Below are 19,584 nucleotides of genomic sequence, written 5' to 3'. Positions count from 1 at the left end.
CGGTGGTTCCCCTCGGCTGCTCTAGGATGCTTCCCTCTCTCTTCCAGGCTCTCCATCAGCTGTATTACGACCCAAACATCGAGAACAAGAACTTGGCTCAGAAATGGCTGATGCAGGCGCAGGTCTCTCCCCAAGCGTGGCACTTCAGCTGGCTGCTTCTCCACATGGACAAGGTGCCCGAGATCCAGTACTTCGGTGCCAGTGCTCTCCACATTAAAATTTCCCGTTACTGGAATGACATCCCGGCCGACCAGTACGAGAGCCTCAAGTCGCAGCTCTTCACCCACATCACCCGCTTTGCCAGTGGCTCCAAGATCGTGCTGACTCGGCTGTGCGTGGCACTGGCCTCCCTGGCGCTCAGCATGATGCCGGAGGCTTGGCCCTGCGCCGTGGCAGACATGGTGCGCATGTTCCAGGCGGAGGACTCCAACGTGGACGGGCGAGCGCGGTGCCTGGCGCTGCTGGAGCTGCTGACAGTGCTGCCCGAGGAGTTTCAGACCAGCCGCCTGCCGCAGTACCGCAAGGGCCAGGTACGCAGCGTCCTGGCGCAGGAGTGCGGCTCTGTCTTCCCTTTGCTGGAGCAGCTGCTGCAGCAGCAGGACTCCCCAGGTTTCATCAAGCAGAAGGTGTTGAAGTGCTTCTCCAGCTGGGTGCAGCTGGAGATCCCGCTGATGGACTGCGAGAACCTGATCCAGGCAGCTTTCACCTCTCTGCAGGACCCGGAGCTCTTTGACACAGCGGTGGAGGCTGTTGTCAATGCCATTTCCCAGCCTGATGCCCAGAGGTAAGGGCAGCCTCTCCCATGCGCTGCGGGCTGGTGCTCCTGGGCATTGATGGGGGAACAGGGTGGGGAGGAAGAACCTCAGGCTTTTTTCTAGCTACCATCGGCCCTGGAGGTGGTGATGACAAGGTTTGGAAGTGGGAGATGTTAAAAGCAGCCAGAGGCTACTGGTTTCACATGGTTGGTCCTGGAAGGCTTTGCACCATGGTTGACTTCTGGGCACCATGTTGTCTTGGGCAGCCACAGCCCATCTCCATCCTCCTCCTCTCAAGCAGATGAGGATGCTCCCTTCTGGCTTCTCGTGTCAGATCCTGCAGCACCCGATGAGGGAGCAGGTGCCTCGCTCCTGCCAGGGGGAGTTCAGAGACCCTCCTCTGCCTTGTGCTGCTGGTCCAGCCAAGGACCTGGTTTAATGCAGAGATAATAAAACCAGACCTGTCGGTCTTCTCCCTCCTCCTGGCTCCAACAGCTCGTGCCGGCCAAGGACTCATCCTTTGTTTGTGGCCGTGGCTGCCCCTGGAGCAGCTGAGCTGGGACCTCGGGCTGGGGCAGGTCCTGCCGGGGCTGCACTGCAGGGCTCCGAGCTCATCTGCTTGGCCGCGTTGTCCGAGCTGCTGTCAGCTCTCAGGACCAATGCCCGCAGAAGGCAAAGTACATCTCCTCCAGTTCCTGTGGCCACATCCCTTCCTGGCTGCTTAGCAACCTTCCCCCAAAGAGGAGGATTTCCTTGAAGGCTGGGCTGAGCTGCCGCTGCTGTGCATCTCTGTGCATCGCTGCGCATCGCGCAGGCTCCGACCCTCTGCAGCGGTGCGGATGCTGCTGCCGCTGCGGTTGTGAGCCCTGGTCCTCCCCTTGGCTTCAGGGTAGGCTCAGTCCCTGGCTCAAGGGCAGCTTGGGGCTGTCCTTGTCCATGACAAGGGGGTTGCATCTGGAGACTGCAAGTCCTGGCGTGCAAAGGGACCCATCAGGATTTTGATGCGCTGCCAGGTGTGTGGAAGGGTTGCCTCATTTGCTAGCATTCAGAAGATGACCACAAGCAGCTTTTCCTTGTACCCAGCAAAGGCTGTGGGCCAGCCCAAACCCTTGTAGCAAGGTTGGTGCAGAAAATGAGGTGAGAGAAGGTGACTTGCAGTTCTGAAATGTTGGACTCTCTATCTTCCTCCTTTCCATTTCCCTTGAGTCTCAGGAGTCCCTTGGCTGTGATTCCCCACCTGTGTGCAGGAGTCTGGCCCTGCAGCACTGTTCTTCAGTTGCATTAAAAGCCTGAGCTTTCTGTTGAGCTTTCAAAGTGAATTTTGGTGAGGAGTGTGGCTGACAGCAGAGTTTCCTCTCTGCTCCCATGCTGACCCTGCCATGCAGTTTCTGGCCTCATTCAGTCCTGCCACGCTGGCTGCTCCCTTGTAGCATCACAGACACTTGCTCTCCATCCTTATCCCTGGGGGCATCATCGGTCATGGCAGAGCACCCTCCTGTCCGTAGGCGTGCGGGCAGTGGCCAGGACGGGGTAGGCAGGCAGTCTGAAAGGCTGCCCAGTGTGTGAGCCTGGCACAGCCCCCGCTCCCGGGGCGCAGGGACAGCGGTGGCATTGTCAGAGGGACGCCCTGCCAGGCGGCGTGTGGTGTCAGCTGCTCCAGGGAGGAGCAGGACTGTGCTCGATCTGGGATGGCTTCAGGAGCGGGGTAGCTCACAGAGCCACTGCTTCCCGGCCCCGGTGGGCTCTCTCTTCCCCTTTGTTCCTTGTGTCCTCCGTCCTGCGTCCCTCCTCCCGCTTCCCCTGGTGCCAGCTGTCCCGCCCCTCCAGCTTTGTTGCTCAGCCGTGGCAGGTCCAGCTCTTCCCCGAGCCCCCAGGGAGTCTCCTGACCTTTCTGTCTCTTATTTCCACAGTCTGGGAGATCCCTGCTGCTTTTCAGCCGCTCTCTTCCTCCACGATCTCTTGCCTTTGTTTCTGCAGGGGCCTGGCTCCCCACTGCCCTTGGCCACAAGCTCAGAGCATCCTCAGCGCTGGCCTGCTGACATGGTCCTCTCCAGAGCTTTGTAGGGCATTGCTCTGTGAGAAGGTTGGTCTCGGGGCTCCCCACCTTCCCACGGGTTCCCCAGGTGTTATGGACCCTGTGTCTTTCCTCCTCGCCCCCTCCCAGCTGGCTTCATTGACATTGGTGCGGAGGCGATCGTGCAGGTGGGCTTCTACCATCAGCAGAAGGCTTAGTGGCTCTTGAGCTTGGTTTCTGCCGCTAAGGGTTAGGTAGCCTGGGGTCATCTTCCCAGGGGAGCACCACCTTGCAAGGCATCCCTCACGCTGCAGCTCCTCACCCTGGGAGCAACTGGTTGCCACCCGTGTCCAGGTGGAGAAGGGCAGGTGGGACCTCATGGGCGAGGATCACCTGGCCATGGTGCTTGTGCCAGCAGCTTCCATTTCCCTGCCTGCAAGCAGCAGCGGTTGGCTTTCCTGCCTCCAAGGTGTTCCTAGACATGATGCAGCAGAGATTTGTGGGTGCGAAGTGTTTGATCTCCCTACCTGCCAGGCGGGTGGGAGTCCTTTGCACCCAGAGGAGGGGGTGTCTTGGGCATTGCTGGAGCCTGGATGCTGCTGCTCTGTTAGGATACGGCATTCCAGCCCGGAGCTTGCAGCTGGAGCACCTCTGCACACACCTCTGCTCTCAGGGGCAGTGGGAAGCTCCTGAATCACAGGAGGGCAGGAATGGAAATGTTGTTGCATCTCATTTGCAGAGGAGGCTTGGGCTGGATTTTCCGTCTTGTTTGAGGATTAACCCCCGGCTAAGCTGGTCAGAGAGCTCAGCGGCACGTGCTGCAGGGGGAGAGCTGGCACGCAGCACTTGGCCACCCTCCTGCAGCCTGGCGGGTATGTCGGAGGGGAGAGGGACCTCCACATGGTGCATGCCCATGGTGGGAGTTATGGAGCGTGGGCATCGGACACTGAGCTGCCTCTCTGAAAGCAGCAGGGTGTTGCTGCAGTGGTGGAGCTGGCGGGATTGCAGGTGTCTGGGTGGGATTGCTTTGTGTCCAGCCCATCCCTTCCTGGTCTTGGCACCTGGTGCTGAACCCCCGAAGGGGGGTTGCACTAGAAGAGTTTTCCAAGAGCTTCATTAGAAACAGGTTTTTAATATGTGGGTTTTTTTATCAGGAAGTGGCTCAAATTTTAGATTAGGAAGGATGAGATTGTCCCATGTGAACTGCCTGTATCTTCCCCTCTGCAGGTTGTCCCCTGCACCATGGTGTGGTTTGGGGAGGGTTGTGGGAAAAGCAGAGGAGGTGCTGGTCCCACAGAGAGAGCTGTGGATGCTGCAGTTCACTGGGCATTGAGATTTGAGAAGGGACTGGGCAAACTCACAGAAGAAAAATTTGCTCAGCTGCTAAATACCAAGGCAGCAAATCTTGCTCAGGAAGGCTAACACAAATCACGGGAGGGAAGTACCTGGGGAACTGTCACCATAGGGCTGCCATGTTCATATACTCTTTCACAGGCGTTCCCAGTCATCGGCTGCTGGAGACAGGTTGCTCAGCTGGGTGGCCAGGGACTTGCCTGGGCCGGGATGGTGTTGTCCTCCCCTGCTCGGCACTGGGGTGCCGTGGGTGGGAAGTGGTGGCTGGCAGCAGGGCTGGCAGGCACGGTGTCTGCCTCCTGGGGTGAGCTCTGTGCCCGATCAGGGCCATGGTGCCATCTGGTTGCTCAGGGCTGGGAAGCAGCATCAAGTAGATGGGGTGGCCTGGGGCTCCGTGCTCCTGGATGTGGAGGAGAGGAGCCCAGCTCTGGCTGGCTTGGCCATGGCTGTTGAGCAACTGGTTAAAACAGCTCACCTAGAGCAGGAATCCACCTCCTTGCTGTGGAGCCTTACATCTGCATAGGCAGTGAGCAGAGCAAGGTGGTGCTCAGGATTTGGTTCACCCAACCTTTTCTAGAAGTCTTCACTAACATGGGATGAGTTGCAGCATGGAAGCAAACCCAGGTGGTTCTCTCTGTTGGCTGTGCAGGGAGTCCAGAGGACTAGCTCAGGTCTAGGCATCTGCACTCTGAGTATTTCAAGGTAACCAGCTGAAGCAGGTTCCTTGTCATAAATTCCTAAAGTCATGAAAACATCTTTAAGGTAATGTAAGCCCAGTGCTGCAGAGGAAGGATGGCTTTACCCTACACTGGAGCAGTGGAACGTCCCCTGTGCCTTTTTGTCAGCTCTCTTGGGCTGACCCTTATTGCAGCATCGGTTCCCTGGGAGAGAAGCTGGTGAATTCCCAAATTCTCCATTATCGCAGCACTCCCACACTGCCATGGGCATCACTCATGGGGGTGAGAGGCTTGAAAATGGTTTACACACAAATACCTGTCCCCTTCGCCGTGTGATTTCCTCTGGGGGAGAGGGCTGAGGAGGGGGTGACCCCCGGCAGCACACAGCACACAGAGGGGATGCCGAGGCGGAGAGTCCCTCTTCCCTCTTGTCTTCTCCCACTGACCCAGACCTAGAAGCTGCCACCACCAGCGCAGCTTTCTCCCTGTGCTGGTGGCACCAATGGCTTTGTTCGCTCCTACACTGGCCATAGCAAGAGCGGCCAGCACGCTGGGCAGCCCTACTGCTCCAGGGTGGACGTGCGGCTGTCCTGATACCAGCACTCGCATCTCTTCCCCACGATGGGCACAGGAGAGCTGGCATCACGTGTGCCTCCCGCTCTGAGCATCCTTGGCCCCACACCTGCGTGCAGCGGGGCAGGCGGGGAGCACATGGAATAGCTGCAGCACTGCATAATGCGCTTTGGTGGGCAGGGAAATGGCAGGCTGCTCATCAGCCTCCGGCACGGCCTCTCTCCAGGGGCCCTGGGCTGCATTTCACCTTGGCTGCCTCCTTCTCGTTGCCTTGGTTACCATCACTTACAGGCAGCTGCTGGAGGGGAGGCTGATGTGCGTGATGTGATGTGGGAGTGCTGTGCGGCGCAGGGCTGCGGCAGCCGGGGAAGGTGGGGGGCCGGGGGAACATGCCACGGGGCCAGCATCCTCCCTGGGTAGGAGTCCCGGAGGGTGGCTGCCCCCTTCGTCCCAGCCAGAGAGCACAATCTAGATGTGCCCATGCTGGAGAGTCGTGTGGCTTCCCAGCAGCACTTCTGGCTGCCTCCGTGCAGAGCTGAGAAGCACGGGCTGCAAGCATGGCAAAAAGAGCCTGCAGATCTGCCCTCGCCACCCTTCTCCCACTCCCCATCCCCGCCGATGCTGCGGCATGTGGGCACAACTCACTTGGAGCTGGTTATGGCGGTGACAATTTAGTGCTGGTCAGGGGGTGCTGGCAGACAGGCAGGTACCCACGCTGTGGTGCAGTGAGGGATTTGCACAGAGCTGATGGCCGCTGGCTCGGCCCTTCTCTTTGCTTGCAGAGGCTCCGCTGCAGGAGTATTCGGTGCTTCAGCCTTTGTCCTGAGGCCACAGGCTGGGAGGAGAGTCCCTATAAGCAGTAAAGGCTCCTGGATGCATCCCGTTACACAAAGCAGCCTTCCAGTAGGGAAAGCTGGGCAGGAGCCCTGGAAGAGCATCAGGAGGGATGGATGCCGTGGCAGCCGGTGCTGGTGAGGTGATGCCCGGCACTGATTCAGGCTGTGCTTGCAGGTACGTGAACACCCTCCTGAAGCTCATCCCCCCCGTGCTGGGGCTCCAGGAGCAGCTGCGCCAGGCGGTCCAGAGCGGGGACATGGAGACGTCGCATGGGATTTGCCGCATCGCTGTGGCCTTGGGGGAGAACCACTCCCGGTGAGTGCTGGGGATGGTCCCCAGGAGAAGGAATGAGCTTGGAGCAGCCCACTGTTCCCCACATGCTGCTTTGTCCAGGGCCTGTCCTGCACCCGGTGATGCGTGTCAGGGCAGAGGAGCCAGGCTCGCAGCGGCGGTGCCCCCCTGACCGTGCTCTCTGCTCCCCAGGGCCCTCCTGGACCAGGTGGAGCACTGGCAGAGCTTCCTGGCCCTGGTCAACATGATCATGTTCTGCACTGGCATCCCCGGGCACTACCCTGTCAACGAAACCACCAGTTCCTTGACGCTCACTTTCTGGTACACGCTGCAGGTCAGTGGCCATCGTGGGGCAGCCTGTCCGGATCCGGTGCTCCAGGCAGGGCCGGAGGCACCGGTGCACGGGGTCTGGGGTCTGGCCTGGCTGCGTTTGGTCCCCAGGGATTTCCCATGCCCCCGCTCTTCACCATGCACTTGCAGCCACTGCAGGGCACATACCTCAGAAATGCTGGCCCCATGGCTTGCTTTTTCCACCCCCAGACTTCCTTGGAAGTCTGAGCCAGCCTTTAAGGGCCTTGTTAACATAACTAATTAAAACTTCATGCTAATTTTTTTTTTTCCAGCAGCAGACCTGGTTGTTTAGCTTCTTGCTGTGCAGCTGCATCGGCTGCAGGCAAGGAGGAGAGCACGTGCTGGCTTACTGCGGGCTAGACCCTGCTGCCAGGCTGGTAGCTGTGGTCTCTCGGAGAAGGAAGGAGAGGGCTGGGGGCTGCTAGTGGCTGCCCCGCCTGGGTTCCCTCTCCCAGGGCCAGTGTTCACTGCACCAACAGAGCAGCCCTGCCATGTCCTGCTCTATTTTTAGTCCCCGTTCATCCCCCCCAGCTCCATTCCTCCGCAATCTGATGTGATGTGGCTGAGCGTGGGCAGGGAGGGGAGCGATGTCGGCACCGTGCCGGCAGCTCCTCTGCTGTGCGGGCCCAGGCCGAGGCTCCCACCTCCTCTCGCTGCTTCCCCAGATGGGTCTGAGGATACAGGTGCAGGCAGAAGAGCGCTGTGCTCCCCAGGCACCCATCCCAGCCTGCCTTGTGCGGGTCTGAGGCATACGTGCTCCCGAAGCAGGCGTGCTCCTGAGGCTAGGACACGGCAGGGCAGTGCCACCCTGCTGTAACCATGCTGTCTTCAAATGCCCAAGGGTCCACCTAGCTGCTGGGGCTTCTAGCATCTTGCCTCCAGATAATGCTGCTGCTGCAGAAGGGCTTGGCATCAGGTGGACCTTGAGGAGCTGGAAATGCAACCTCTGAGGTGTGACAGGTCCCACCAGCCCTGGGAGATGCCCCTGAGCCCCCCGTGCAGTGGGCGTGCTGCCTCCATTTTCTTTCCCCTGCAACACCTGATGTATTTCTCCTCCTGCCACCAGGACGACATCCTCTCCTTCGAGCCAGACAAGCAGGCGGTGTACCAGCAGGTCTACAGGCCTGTCTACTTCCAGCTGGTGGACGTGCTGCTGCACAAAGCCCAGTTCCCCTCCGATGAGGAGTACGGCTTCTGGTCTTCGGATGAGAAGGAGCAGTTTCGGATATACAGGTACACCTGGGGCATGCCTCTCCCTGGGCAGCAGGAGCAGGCCACTTTGCTCCCTGCCTGGATGCAAATTTAGGCTTGGAGGTGGGGTTTGCTTGGCAGGTAGGCAAGGACACAGGCAGCATCTTGTCTGCCTGGAGCCTGAGTGCTGTGGGGACGCCTAAGGAGAAACACGGAGGAGATTCCTTCCACCGAGAGTTGTTTTGGCTGTGGTGGTGCTATGGAAACAAGCTGGTGCTTTGGGGTGGCACCAGTTGCCCTGCCTAGGAAGCCCTGGGAGCGCTCTGCGTTGGGCTGGGGCAGTGTCCTTGTGCAGGCAATGCGGGCACCCTGCCTGACAGCGAGAGGGGAAGTAACGTGTCTGCGGGTGGAGTGCTCTGCAGGGGATGGGGACAGCATTTGGAGAGCCCCCATGTTCTCTGCAGGGTGGACATCTCTGACACGCTGATGTACGTGTACGAGATGCTGGGTGCTGAGCTCCTGAGCAGCCTCTATGACAAACTGGGACGTCTCCTGACCAACACAGAGCAGCCATCCACGTGGCAGGTGAGCGAGGGGAGCCAGGTGCCAGGCTGATGGCTACCAGCCCCTTGGGGACCTGTCATTGTCACGGGGCGTTGAGAGCAAAGGGATGTGATAGAAGCAAGGAGCATGACAACCTTGCCAGCACACATGCAGGCTCTCTGGGGTCTGCTGGGACGAAGAACAGGTCTTCTGCTTCCCTGTCCTTAGCACTGCACAGGGACCAGCCTCCTCAGCCACTGTGGGGTGGTCTGAGCTAGTGCCTGGGGCTGGGGCTGAGGTGGGCATAAGGGGTCAGTGTGTGGCTCTGACGGTGCCTCTCCCACCCTGGCAGCACACGGAGGCCTTGCTCTACGGCTTCCAATCCATTGCCGAGACCATCGACGTGAACTACTCCGACGTGGTGCCGGGGCTGATTGGCCTTATTCCCCGGATCAGCATCAGCAACGTGCAGCTTGCCGACACAGTCATGTTCACTATCGGTGAGGCCTTTGCTCGTGCTCAGGCTGGGCTGGGGAGGGGGATGCCCTCTGAGACCGCTCCTGTCCAGCAATAACAGCATTGAAAAGCAAAGCCGAGCATCCCGGGACGCGGGGAGCAAGACCCCGTGGTGCAGTCCTGCAGTCTGATCCCGTCTGTGTGCACAGGGGCCCTATCAGAGTGGCTGGCTGATCACCCCGTCATGATTAACAACGTGCTGCCGCTGGTGCTCCAAGCCTTGGGCAACCCTGAGCTCTCCATCTCCAGCGTCTCCACCCTGAAGAAGATCTGCCGGGAGTGCAAGTACGACCTGCCACCCTACGCTGCCAACATTGTTGCCGTGTCACAGGTAGGAGCTGGATGCAGATGAACGTGTGGTGGTGACCTGGGATGTGCTCTGTGCACACCCTTTCCTCTGCAAGGATCAGGGCAGGGGGGCACAAAGCAGCGGCTCAGGGCTTCTTGCTTGGTGTGGAAGACTTGTTGTCAGCCCTGTTCCTAGGCCAGTAGACCCAAGTGGCAGGTCCTGTGCCCTGCTGTGAGTGCAGAAATAGCAGGCAGTGGCAGACACGACTGCCAAGGGGTCTACTGGGGTACGCACTTGGGTGTCTATCCTTTCCCCGGGGTTTTGTTTGCTTTGCTGAGAGCAGCAACTTGCCAGCTCTGCACCCGCCAGGCAGCTGGTGCCGCTGCTGAGCATCTTGGGGGGTATCCTGGTGTTCAAGCCTCTCCATGGAGACTGAGCTGGTCCCTGCAGTGCCTGGGCAGCTTGTCCCGTGGTCTTTCTTGGCTGTCAAGATTTGGGGCAGATGGGACTCAGAGCCCCAAGGCACTAAGAGGACGGCTGGGCTTGGGCAAGCTGCCAGGGTGTGCATGGGAGCAGAGAGGGGCAGGTGGAAGGGATAAGTCTCTGCTTTTAGAGCCTGGGGACACTCATTGGAGTAAGGAAGCCCCGGCTGAGGTTGGCTCCTCGAGCTGTCCTGCTGCAGAGCCTGTCCAAGCCAGGGGCTCCCCTTGCTGGGTGGCTGAGTGAGCTGGCTTAGGGAAGAGCTTACCAGGGGACAAGGATTTTGCTCTGTGCCTGTGGCGGATTGTGGGGAGTGCGTGCCACTTCTCTGTGGCCACGCTGCTGTTGGTTGTCTCGACCTCCTGCGTCAGTCCTGCCTCCTGGAAGGGAAGGGGCTTTCTGCAGCACTCACCCTCTTTCTCTCTCCCCTTCTCTTCGGCAGGAGGTGTTAATGAAGCAGATTCATAAGGTAAGAGGGGCTGGTTCACGCCTCTGGCTGGTTCTGCTTGCCCCCCCATACCCCTTAGTTGTGCTCAGCTGAAGCTATAAGGGTGCCGTCATGAGTTGGGCTGTCCCCTGAGGGGAGCTCAGCGCTGCAGCCATCGTGTGCAGGGCCAGGAGTACGTGCTGGCTGCCTCTTGCTGCACTGCTGGGCTCCCACTGCACTTGGGCTGGGGTCACGCTGGGGGGTATGTCCTCGTAGAGAGGGAAGTGCCCAGGGAGGCTTAACTCTAGCAGTTCCCAGTCCCTCCAAGCCCAAGGATGCCAAGATGGCAGGCAAGTCTTCAAGAGAAAAAAGAAGGGAGATCAGTGTGGGGACAGAGCCCAGGCTGTGCCTGCGACCAGGATGGGGTGACACACTTGACCCCACAGAGGCCGAGACAGGCTGTGCAAAGGATGGTGTGCTGAGGTAGGGTGAGGGCCAGCATGGAGATATCTGGCCGCCAACTTGGCAGGTTGCTGGGAAGAGGCCAGGTGTGCTGGTGGCAGAGCGCCTGTTCCCTGGGTTCTGCCATGCTGGTAGAGAGCTGCTCCCCTCTTCTGCAGTGAGATGTACCTAGAGTGACCCAGATAGAGCAGCTCAGGAGCTGCAGCACACTGGGGTCCTGGCTTAGCTGGCTGGGCTCCTGGCAGCTGCCTTAGCTAGCATGTGTGTGGTAGGGCTGCAGGCTGGGCAGTGACCTGTCCCCTTGTGTGTCCTCTCTGTCCCAGACGAGCCAGTGCATGTGGCTGATGCAGGCTCTTGGTTTCCTGCTCTCTGCATTGCAAGTGGAGGAGATCCTGAAGAACCTGCACTCCCTGATCACCCCCTACATCCAGCAGCTGGAAAAGCTGGCTGATGAAACGGTGAGTGCCTGCATGCTACCTCCATCCAGAAGTGGCTTCTCCTACTGGGTGTAGCCCTGGGGTTGCTGTGTTGCAGCAGCACTCTTGAACGTGGGCTCAAGAGAGAGTGCAGTGCAGGGAACCGCTCTCTGGCACTTTGCCTCTGCAGTCCTGGTTCCTCAGGATCCCAAAGGCATGGCTGTAATTGAGCAGCGCAGCCTGTGTCATGCTTTGGCTTTATTTTCCCTGGCAGCCCAATCCCTCCAACAAGCTGGCCATCATCCACATCCTGGGCCTGCTCTCCAACCTCTTCACCACCCTAGACATCAGCCACCACGATGATGACCACGAAAGCACCGAGGTCAAGAAACTGCCAGTGCAGCAAGGACCCAACCCAGTGAGTAGAGCAGTAGCTCGATGCCCTTTGCCACAGCTGGCCAAAGCCTCGCTCTTCACTGCTGGTGCCAGGAGGGGGGGTTAATGGGAATGCAGCATGTACCATGAAGAGGGTAGTGCTGGTGCATTCCAGCTCAAACAACTCCTTCAGCTCATCCCACTGCTCCTGAGGTGGGCAGAGGTGACCTGCAGGATCCCTCTTGGCTGGGTGCTGCTCTGGAGGACAGCCCAGGGGCTGCCTGCCAGCTGTGAGCCATGCCAGGCTGCTTCAACAGGGAAGAAAGCTGCCCAGCTTTGGAGAGGGGAGGAGGCAGTGGTGCCCAAAGGTTTGAGTCCAGGCCATGCTTAGTCTCAAATCTCCCCTCCCCAGTGCCGTGTGGGCCAATTCTCCTCAGTGCCTCTTGTTCCTTACAGGTGGTGGTGGTTCTGCAGCAAGTCTTCCAGCTCATACAGAAGGTTCTCAGCAAGTGGCTGAATGATGCCCAGGTGGTGGAGGTAACTAGGCTCCTCCTGTGTACTGCCTGCAGCTCTGCCTGTCCTTGCTGACCTGAACTGGGGACAGCAAAGGACAGACTCTGGGTGATGCCCTGTAAGCCAGATGTCTTTCTGGGTTGTCTGGACCAGTGCTGCTTACTGTCACCAGCAGCGTCCAGACGTTCTTGTCTGTCTTGTGCTCCCATCAGCTCTGCTCCTCTCCAGTTACGGAGGCCCTGCCATGAGCAGGGAGGTGGGAGATGAGGGTCTTCCAAACCTGTGTTCCCTAAGAGGATAGCTCTGCTCTGACCTGGACCAGTGTCATCCGGTGTTTCTCCAGTTTGCTCAGTCCAGTAATGCCCATGTGCAGCGTCCCACCAGCTATTTCCCCCTGGCCCTCGGGGAGACTTCCCGCTGCAGCGGGAAGGGTGTTCCTTGGTCTCTGGGAGCATCCTGGGCTGCAGGGCAGGGCACCAGTACCAGAGCAGGTCTGAGCCCTCTGCCTGGCTGGTCCCCCTCCCCACTGCCGGCTCTTCCCTCCCCTGGGACCCATCCATCAAGCCCTGCCACCTGGGAGAGGTCTTCTGATGCCCGTTGCTCACGCAGTCCCTCTTCTCCTGCAGTCTGTCTGTGCCATCTTTGAGAAGTCTGTGAAGACCCTCCTGGATGATTTTGCCCCCATGGTGCCTCAGCTGTGCGAGATGCTGGGGCAGATGTACAGCACCATCCCCCAGGCCTCTGCCATCGACCTCACCCGGCAGGTATGGAGCCGTGCTCGGGGCTGGGGCTGCTGCTCCCCAGGGAGGCTGGGGGTGTGCAGGGCCAGCAGCAGCTTCAGTCCTTCTCTCTCTCTTGCAGCTGGTTCACATCTTTGCACATGAGCCTGCCCACTTCCCTCCCATCAAGGCCCTCTTCTTGCTCGTTACCTCAGTCACGCTGACCCTCTTCCAGCAAGGTACGTGGGATTAACCCTTCTTCGTGCTGGGGCTGTTGTCAGGCTGTTGCATGCATGGAGTCTGGAGGCGTCTTACCAGGAATGGCTGTTTTCACTCCTAGCTAAGCTAATGGGGCCATCTCTGTTTCTTGGATTCATCCCAACCCCTGGAAGGTGGGTACCTTCCCTGCAGGGCAGCAGAAGCAGGAAACCCCTGGGCAAGACTCTGTACTGCCGTGACAGCCCCACTTCTGCAGCAGGGCTGGGCGTTGCGTGCTGCAAGGGTCGAGCCGGAGCTCCAGTCCCGCTTGGCAGGGAGGCTGTGCTCCTCGGGAGATGCCGGGGCTCCTCCGGGGGCCAGCGCTGCTTGTAGTGGCCAGGAATCAAGCCCTCGCACGAGCAGGAGGATGTGTGTGTGAACATCTGGGAAATGACCTTTTCAGAGTCACTGCTGGCCACCGAGTCACCGCTGTGATGTTGAGGATGCTGGCATCCTCCCGCAGGGCAGGGGCCCCTCTTCGGCTTGCTGCCCACCCTACAAAAAGCGAATGGGATTAGGACAGGCCCCTCCGCACCATGGCTCCCCTCAGCCTCTTGGTGACTTGCCCCGTGACAGGGACAAATGTACCTTGGAGCTGCTGGCTCTGGTCCTTCAGCACCTCCATGTGTGGTCCCCAAGGGGTCTTGTCCTTTGCTCACAGCCGGGTGCTGGGTAGGGTGATGCCATCCCCCCAGTACAAGGCTCAGAGCTCTCTAGAGAGGTGGGAGAGGCGTGAGGACCCCTGCTTCATCATCACGGCACGGTCCAAGCAAATCCCGCTGCTCTGAGGTGTCACTGGGGTCAGTGGCAAGCGAGCCGGGCTTACCCGGAGATCAGGTCCCTGCTTCTGCCAGCGGCGTGTGGATGCGTCTACGCTGAAACCCTTTTGGCTTGTCGCCCGGGGAGGCGGCGATGCCTCCGGGCAGCAGCAGGCATGTCTGCAGGAGGAAAGGGGAGGGGACAGAGCCCGAGCTGTGCCAACGCTTGGACACGAGATTTGCTCAGGCAAGCGGCTGTCCAGCTCGCTGTGTGCCCAGGACTGTGTGCTCCCACCCATCTCATGGGTCCCCTTCGGTGGGTGGCCAGCCCTGAGCAGGGCGAGCCCCTTCTGCTGAGCCCACGGGTGGCAGGAGAGAGGGGGACGCCTGACCCCACAGGGGACAAGACGCGTCTGTGCGCAGTCAGATGCCAAGGTAGGGTGAGTGGCACTGGCATGGAGATCTCTGGGCACTGAGCTGCTCTCTCCCAGGAGAATGCTGGAGGAGACCTCCAGGAGGGTCCTGGACTCAGGGTCTTGGAGAGCATCTGGGAACGGGGTGGGAGGGTGACTGTGCCAGGGGCTCCTGAGCAGCTGGTGACAAGCATGTGCACGCCTGAGCCCGGCTGGGCCTGTCAAGCGTTTGCTGAGGTGTTGTCGTTCACTTGCAGTTATCTTCCAGGACCAAACGGTGCTCTGAAGACACCCGCTCAGTCCCCACAGTGCAAAAGCTCTAATTCTCCTTGTGGAGATGGTGCCCAGCTAGCCCCTGCTCCTCCTCCTCTTCCTCCCCAAGGACACGAAGATCTCTACCTTGGCTCTGCAGCACCCAGGTGCTAGCTGGAGACCCTGGGGCTTCAGACCCTTTCCTTTGCAGTTTCTTTCTGTTCTTGGGTTCTCCAAGTTTCATGATTTTTTGTATGTTTTGTTTCTTTAACTTGCTTCAAGCTGCTCATGTTGCCCATCCCCTTCCCCACACACCCCTCCTCCCTTACACTCCTGTTTTCACTTGTAAATTCTTTCTGTATCACATAACTATATGATGTTGAGTTGCTGTTTGTATGATTTTTCTCTTAAGTTACATCTTTATTATATTTTAGGGCCCAGGGATCATCCTGATATTGTTGATTCATTTATGCAACTCCTGGCACAGGTGTGTTTTAGTTTCTTATTCATTCACTTTCTGTTCTCTCTCTTTCTCTTTTTAATTCAATTTAAACCTATTTTTAGCTTTCTGTTGACAACGTTTTTTTCCTTTTAGTTGAATATCGAGTTTCTCCATCTGTTTCCGTGGAAGTTGAAAACAAAACATTCTCCTTTAGTTCTGGGTTCGCACCATCCCCAGGGCAGTGCCCTCCTCTGCAGGGCACCCTCCAGCTGCCACCCCCCTCGCCTTGCCGAAGCCGGCGCGGGGCGCTTGGGGCTGCTGCCGCGGTCACCCTCGGGTGACAGACAAATTAGAGCATTAAGTGGATGTTTTCTGACCCATTTACCTGCCCTGTGATGAGTCCTCCGGAGCGGGGATGGGCTGAGCTGGCTGCCTTGGCCCAGGGCCGGTGGGAGGAAGCCCCTGCCCGCGGTAGCAGGCCGCTGCCAGGGTTTGGCTCTGAACAGTGCGCTTGTGATGGCGTCTGGACCTGCCAGGGTGCCACGCTGCCGCCTGCCCTGGCAGCCTCTCGGGGTGGTGGCAGCTCCTGTGTCTGCAACCTGGGAGTGCTCCCGTGCTGCTGGCTTGGTGGCACGCAGGGACGGTTTGCGTTGGTGTGGCAGGGGCCGCGGGCTGTCTGCAGGGTTGGCAACTCGTGTCACCACCGGCAGTGGGCAGGCAGGGCCGGTGCTGTGCTCTGTGTGTCTATACGCCTGTTGGGAGCAGCGGGAGCCCAGCACGCTCCTCAGCCCACCGTGGCCCTTGAGGGAGAAGCCCTGACGTCCTCAATGCACTCAGTGCCCCCATTGGAGCGATATCCCCCGGCACCTACCCAAAGGGTGGGTCGGTGGCGAGGAGGGACCAGCAAAGTTGCTTTCTGCTTCATTTCTGTAACGATGAGAGGTCTGACCACGCGTGCTGGCCAGGTGGCTGTGCAGGGACACCCACCCGAGCAGCTGCCAGAGCTGTGGCCATCCTGCCCTTGCCGGCAGCCCAGGAAGGGTGCCTGGCACGTCCAGGTGCTAAGCTGTCGACCCCCTCCAATGGCAGCTCGGCCCTCGCAAGGGTCTTGCGGGATGGAGCAGGCGAGGGGGCTGCACCTTCCTCCCCCCAGGCAGCGTCTGCTCCTCACGGGTCTCACCTTGATGCCCAGATCCCGCTGAGACCCATCACATCTTGCAAGTTGTATCACAGTGTTTTCTTCCCTGCTTTTCCTCTTGAAAGACGTAATGTAATCAAGATTATTGGAAAGCATTCACAGCTTTTGCTGATGCTGGTTTTAGAAGCTGTGACCTTTTAACGAGGGCTTTGAACATGATGGGAGAATTGGTGAATGGGGTCTGTGCGTGAAGTTCATGGAGATGTCCTCCCCAGCTGCTTAGTGCTGGCGGGACCTCTGCTCGAGCACTGTGCCCAGTTTGGGGCACAACATTTCCATAGATACAGACCAGAGAGCATAGAGAAAAGCATCTGGGAAGATGACCACCTTGTACACATGGTGAGGAGGAAAGGCTGATGGGAGCCTGAGGAGCTGCATGAGTCTTGGGCTGTGTAAAAGGTGATATCCCAGTCAGAGTGGGACAAACAGTCACGGAAGGAAATCATGGAACAGGATCTAGGTTAGGCAGTAGGAGATCTTTCTCAGGGCGCAGGGAAGCACTGGAAGGTCACTCAGGGAGCTGCTGTTGCTTGGAGGTCTTGAAAGGACTCATCAAGCCTGTTGCTCCTGGAGGGCAGGTAGAGGTGATCCTCCTGGGGGAGGGTAGGGGATTAGGTGACCCTGAGGGACTCTTCCAAGGCTATTTGTTGTTTCTTTGGAAAGTGCTGAGTTTCTTTCTGGCTTGGGGCCCTTCTCTGTGTCTGAACATGGCACATTTGTGCTCTCTTGGAGAGAAAAGTGCATCCATGCTGCACTTCCATGGGCTGTGCTGTCAGAGCAAACACCGCCCATCCCAGCTGCTGGGAAGCTGTTACACGCTGCCCTCATGGGCAGGATCTGCAGGCAATGCTGGGCCAGCGTGCTGGCAGCCAGCCTGGTCCCTGGCATGCCGGTCTCCAGACAGTCTACGTCCTTTGGAGGTCCTGTTACAGGAGCAGCTCAGAGGCTCCTACCTCCATGGCTGCTCCACCATGGATCACTGTGAGGTGCCTGATGCACTTGCCAGCCCGCTGCCGCCTGCTGTCACCCACAGCCACTCAAGACCTGATGTTTTCCTAGGCTTTTTATTCCAGCAACCCCATGGAGACCAAAGGATCCCATCTTCTCTCATGTGTAGGACTTGTTCCTGCTCTTCCTTGGCCTGCCCCTCTTCCCAGACTGATGATCTGGTGGGGTGCTTTGAAATCCATCAAGAAATGGCCTTGCCATCCCTGCTTGACTCATTGCTCTCAGGACTTCAAGAGCTGTCTGATGGCAGAGGTGGGTCCAGCCAGTCCTCTTCCAGAGGACCATGCTCTGCGGTGATGCTGTTGAGCATTTGTAGATCCAAGGATTAAAGTCGGACAGAACTGCAGTTCCTTCAGATCCGATTTTCATGTGGCAGGGGCTGTGTTCATCCCAGCCTGCTCCGCCTGTGGGGCCCTTGGTGAAGGAATGCATATTCAGAGCAGCAGCAACTTTGGACCCAAGCGTGTGTCAAGGTGGAGACTTTCCCACTTCCCTGACCGTCTGCTCCTGTGGTTGATGACCTTGGTGAAAATATCTTCCCTGTTTCAAATGTCTGTGGTTTCTCCTTGCCAGCAGTGATTTTTGTCCTCTCCCTCTGCCAGCAAGTACTCTCCTACCTTCTGATAACTCAGAAGCAGCTCCTACCTCCTGATATTTGCACATCTGCCCTCTGTCACCAGCTCACAGGGAGCCATCTCTCTGTGTGACAGGATTTCACTTGACTTTGCAGTATATTTATTTGGGCTTGGTTGCAGCCTGTGGGGCTGCCCAGTCGGTGTGGCTGACCGTTTTGCCACCATGTTAATTGGCAATCCACTCCTGACGATGGCTGGCTGATCACAAGAGCATGCTGGCTTGAACAAAATGTCTTACAGATGCTGGAGACCCTGGAGTTATTGTTACTACTCAAAGCTAAGTATAAAATAACCAGTCTGCTGTAAGGCTGCACAGAGTGGTGCTGGCACCCTTTGCATTGAGATCTGTCCTCAGACTCTCCCCTCCCACCTTCATTGTGTGCTGGGAATAGTGCAGAGCATCGCTGCTGCTGTGCCCGAGGTGAGCATCCCACCTGAAGGGGTGCGGGGCTCAGTGCCACCCGCGCAGCCGGAGCACCCGTGCCCAGGACCGCACAGCCGCGGCGGTTGGGGCTTGCACCTGGGTCTCCGTCTGCAAACCCAGGCAGAAGGTTCTGGTGTTCAGGAGCTCTTGCCCGCTCCCTGGCCAGTGGGTTTCGCTAGTGTGCGTGCTCCCAGTTGCAGGTAGGATTTTGGGGCTCTCCAGCCTGCCTCCCTGCTCGTGGCTGTAGGCACATCCATCCACCCACCCTGGCAGGGCTCCATGCTGGCATGGACCTTGGGAGTGCTGCAGTGACCTCCCCTGACCAGGAGCCCAGGAGCAGACTGAGCAAGTGGGGCCTTGCCAGGCAGAAGATGGAGGACTGACCTGTGATGGCCCAGCCACCGCCGTTCCCCACCTCCCTCCCTTCTTGGGCTGGTCCAGGCTGCACGCAGCAGTCCTGGAGCTCTCCACCATTCCTGCTCCAGCCAGAGTCGGAGCCATGTGGAGGACGTGGGCTCGGCATCCCCTCTCCCCGTCAGGCAGGGGCTGACTGCTCCTCCCTGGCCCTGGTGTCTGGCCAAGCTCATGTGCCCTTTCCAAAGCTGGAGGCTCTGCTCTGCCAGGCATGTGGTCTGGGAAGAGGTGGTGGTGCCGCACATAAGGGCTTGGTCTGTGTGTTCGGGGCAGCTACAGGAACTGGCCATGCAGCCCCCCCACTGTCCCCTGTCCGCTGGAGAAGTGGGGTTCAGTGTCCCTTCCATGCCTGCCTCTGAAGAGCTGGGCACAGAAGAAGAGCCTGCTCTGAAGACCTGCCTGGGGGTCTCCCAGCTGCCATGGAGAAGAACCCAGACGTCCTTTCCATGCCAGCCTGCAGGACAGCCCTCGCCGGAGAGCCAATGCCTAATTGCAGTGGAGGATGGGGCGGGACATTTGAAAGCATTTAAAGACCTGTCCCCATCCCAGAACATGTGAGCAGAGCTGCTCTGGCAGAAGATGGGGAGGACAGGCTGGCAGTAAGAGGCCCCAGGGCTGGAGCAGGGTACTTGGTGCTGGGAAAGAGCAGCTGGACCTACCTGGTGCTGCTTGCTAATGGGAGAAGCTCCACAGGGCCCCATCTCATGGGGGTAAAAAGCATCTGTCTACATTAGGCATGTGCATGTGTGCCCAGATTGGGTTTGTGCTCTGTGCTCCCTTGGTGGAGGTGTCCTATGGGAAGGAGCCTTTCCAATATTGGCACGCTTTCCACTGTGGCGCTGACGGAGAGAGTAGCAGATGCTGCAGCAAGTCTGCAGGAGAGTTTGGGGGCATCTGCCTGCCATGGGTCTGGTTTGGCTGGGAGAAGCACCCTGCAGGTAGGTGGCAACCTGAGCATGTTGGAAGACTCTTGTGCCAGCTGAACAGTCTTGCAGTGTGC

General features: G+C 58.7%; 1 protein-coding gene across 2 annotated transcripts in view; it reads left to right on the top strand.

The window, feature by feature from the left end:
• IPO13 (importin 13) overlaps positions 1 to 19,584 on the top strand; it is a 32,676-nt gene that overhangs the window by 9,855 nt on the left and 3,237 nt on the right. For both annotated transcript variants that reach the window (XM_069788919.1, XM_069788920.1), the window contains exons 2-15: positions 48 to 784; positions 6,384 to 6,524; positions 6,693 to 6,834; positions 7,918 to 8,084; positions 8,507 to 8,627; positions 8,938 to 9,085; positions 9,251 to 9,432; positions 10,313 to 10,339; positions 11,083 to 11,217; positions 11,450 to 11,593; positions 12,007 to 12,087; positions 12,690 to 12,827; positions 12,925 to 13,021; positions 14,898 to 14,950. In XM_069788919.1, coding sequence (XP_069645020.1) covers positions 48 to 784; positions 6,384 to 6,524; positions 6,693 to 6,834; positions 7,918 to 8,084; positions 8,507 to 8,627; positions 8,938 to 9,085; positions 9,251 to 9,432; positions 10,313 to 10,339; positions 11,083 to 11,217; positions 11,450 to 11,593; positions 12,007 to 12,087; positions 12,690 to 12,827; positions 12,925 to 13,021; positions 14,898 to 14,950 — 2,313 coding nt within the window. The remainder of the gene's footprint in view (positions 1 to 47; positions 785 to 6,383; positions 6,525 to 6,692; positions 6,835 to 7,917; positions 8,085 to 8,506; positions 8,628 to 8,937; positions 9,086 to 9,250; positions 9,433 to 10,312; positions 10,340 to 11,082; positions 11,218 to 11,449; positions 11,594 to 12,006; positions 12,088 to 12,689; positions 12,828 to 12,924; positions 13,022 to 14,897; positions 14,951 to 19,584) is intronic.

Source organism: Haliaeetus albicilla, chromosome 8 (assembly GCF_947461875.1).
Source record: "Haliaeetus albicilla chromosome 8, bHalAlb1.1, whole genome shotgun sequence".
In the NCBI taxonomy this organism is placed as follows: Eukaryota; Metazoa; Chordata; class Aves; order Accipitriformes; family Accipitridae; genus Haliaeetus; species Haliaeetus albicilla.
Note: the sequence above shows the minus strand (reverse complement) of the source record. Positions and strands in the feature narration are given on the sequence as shown.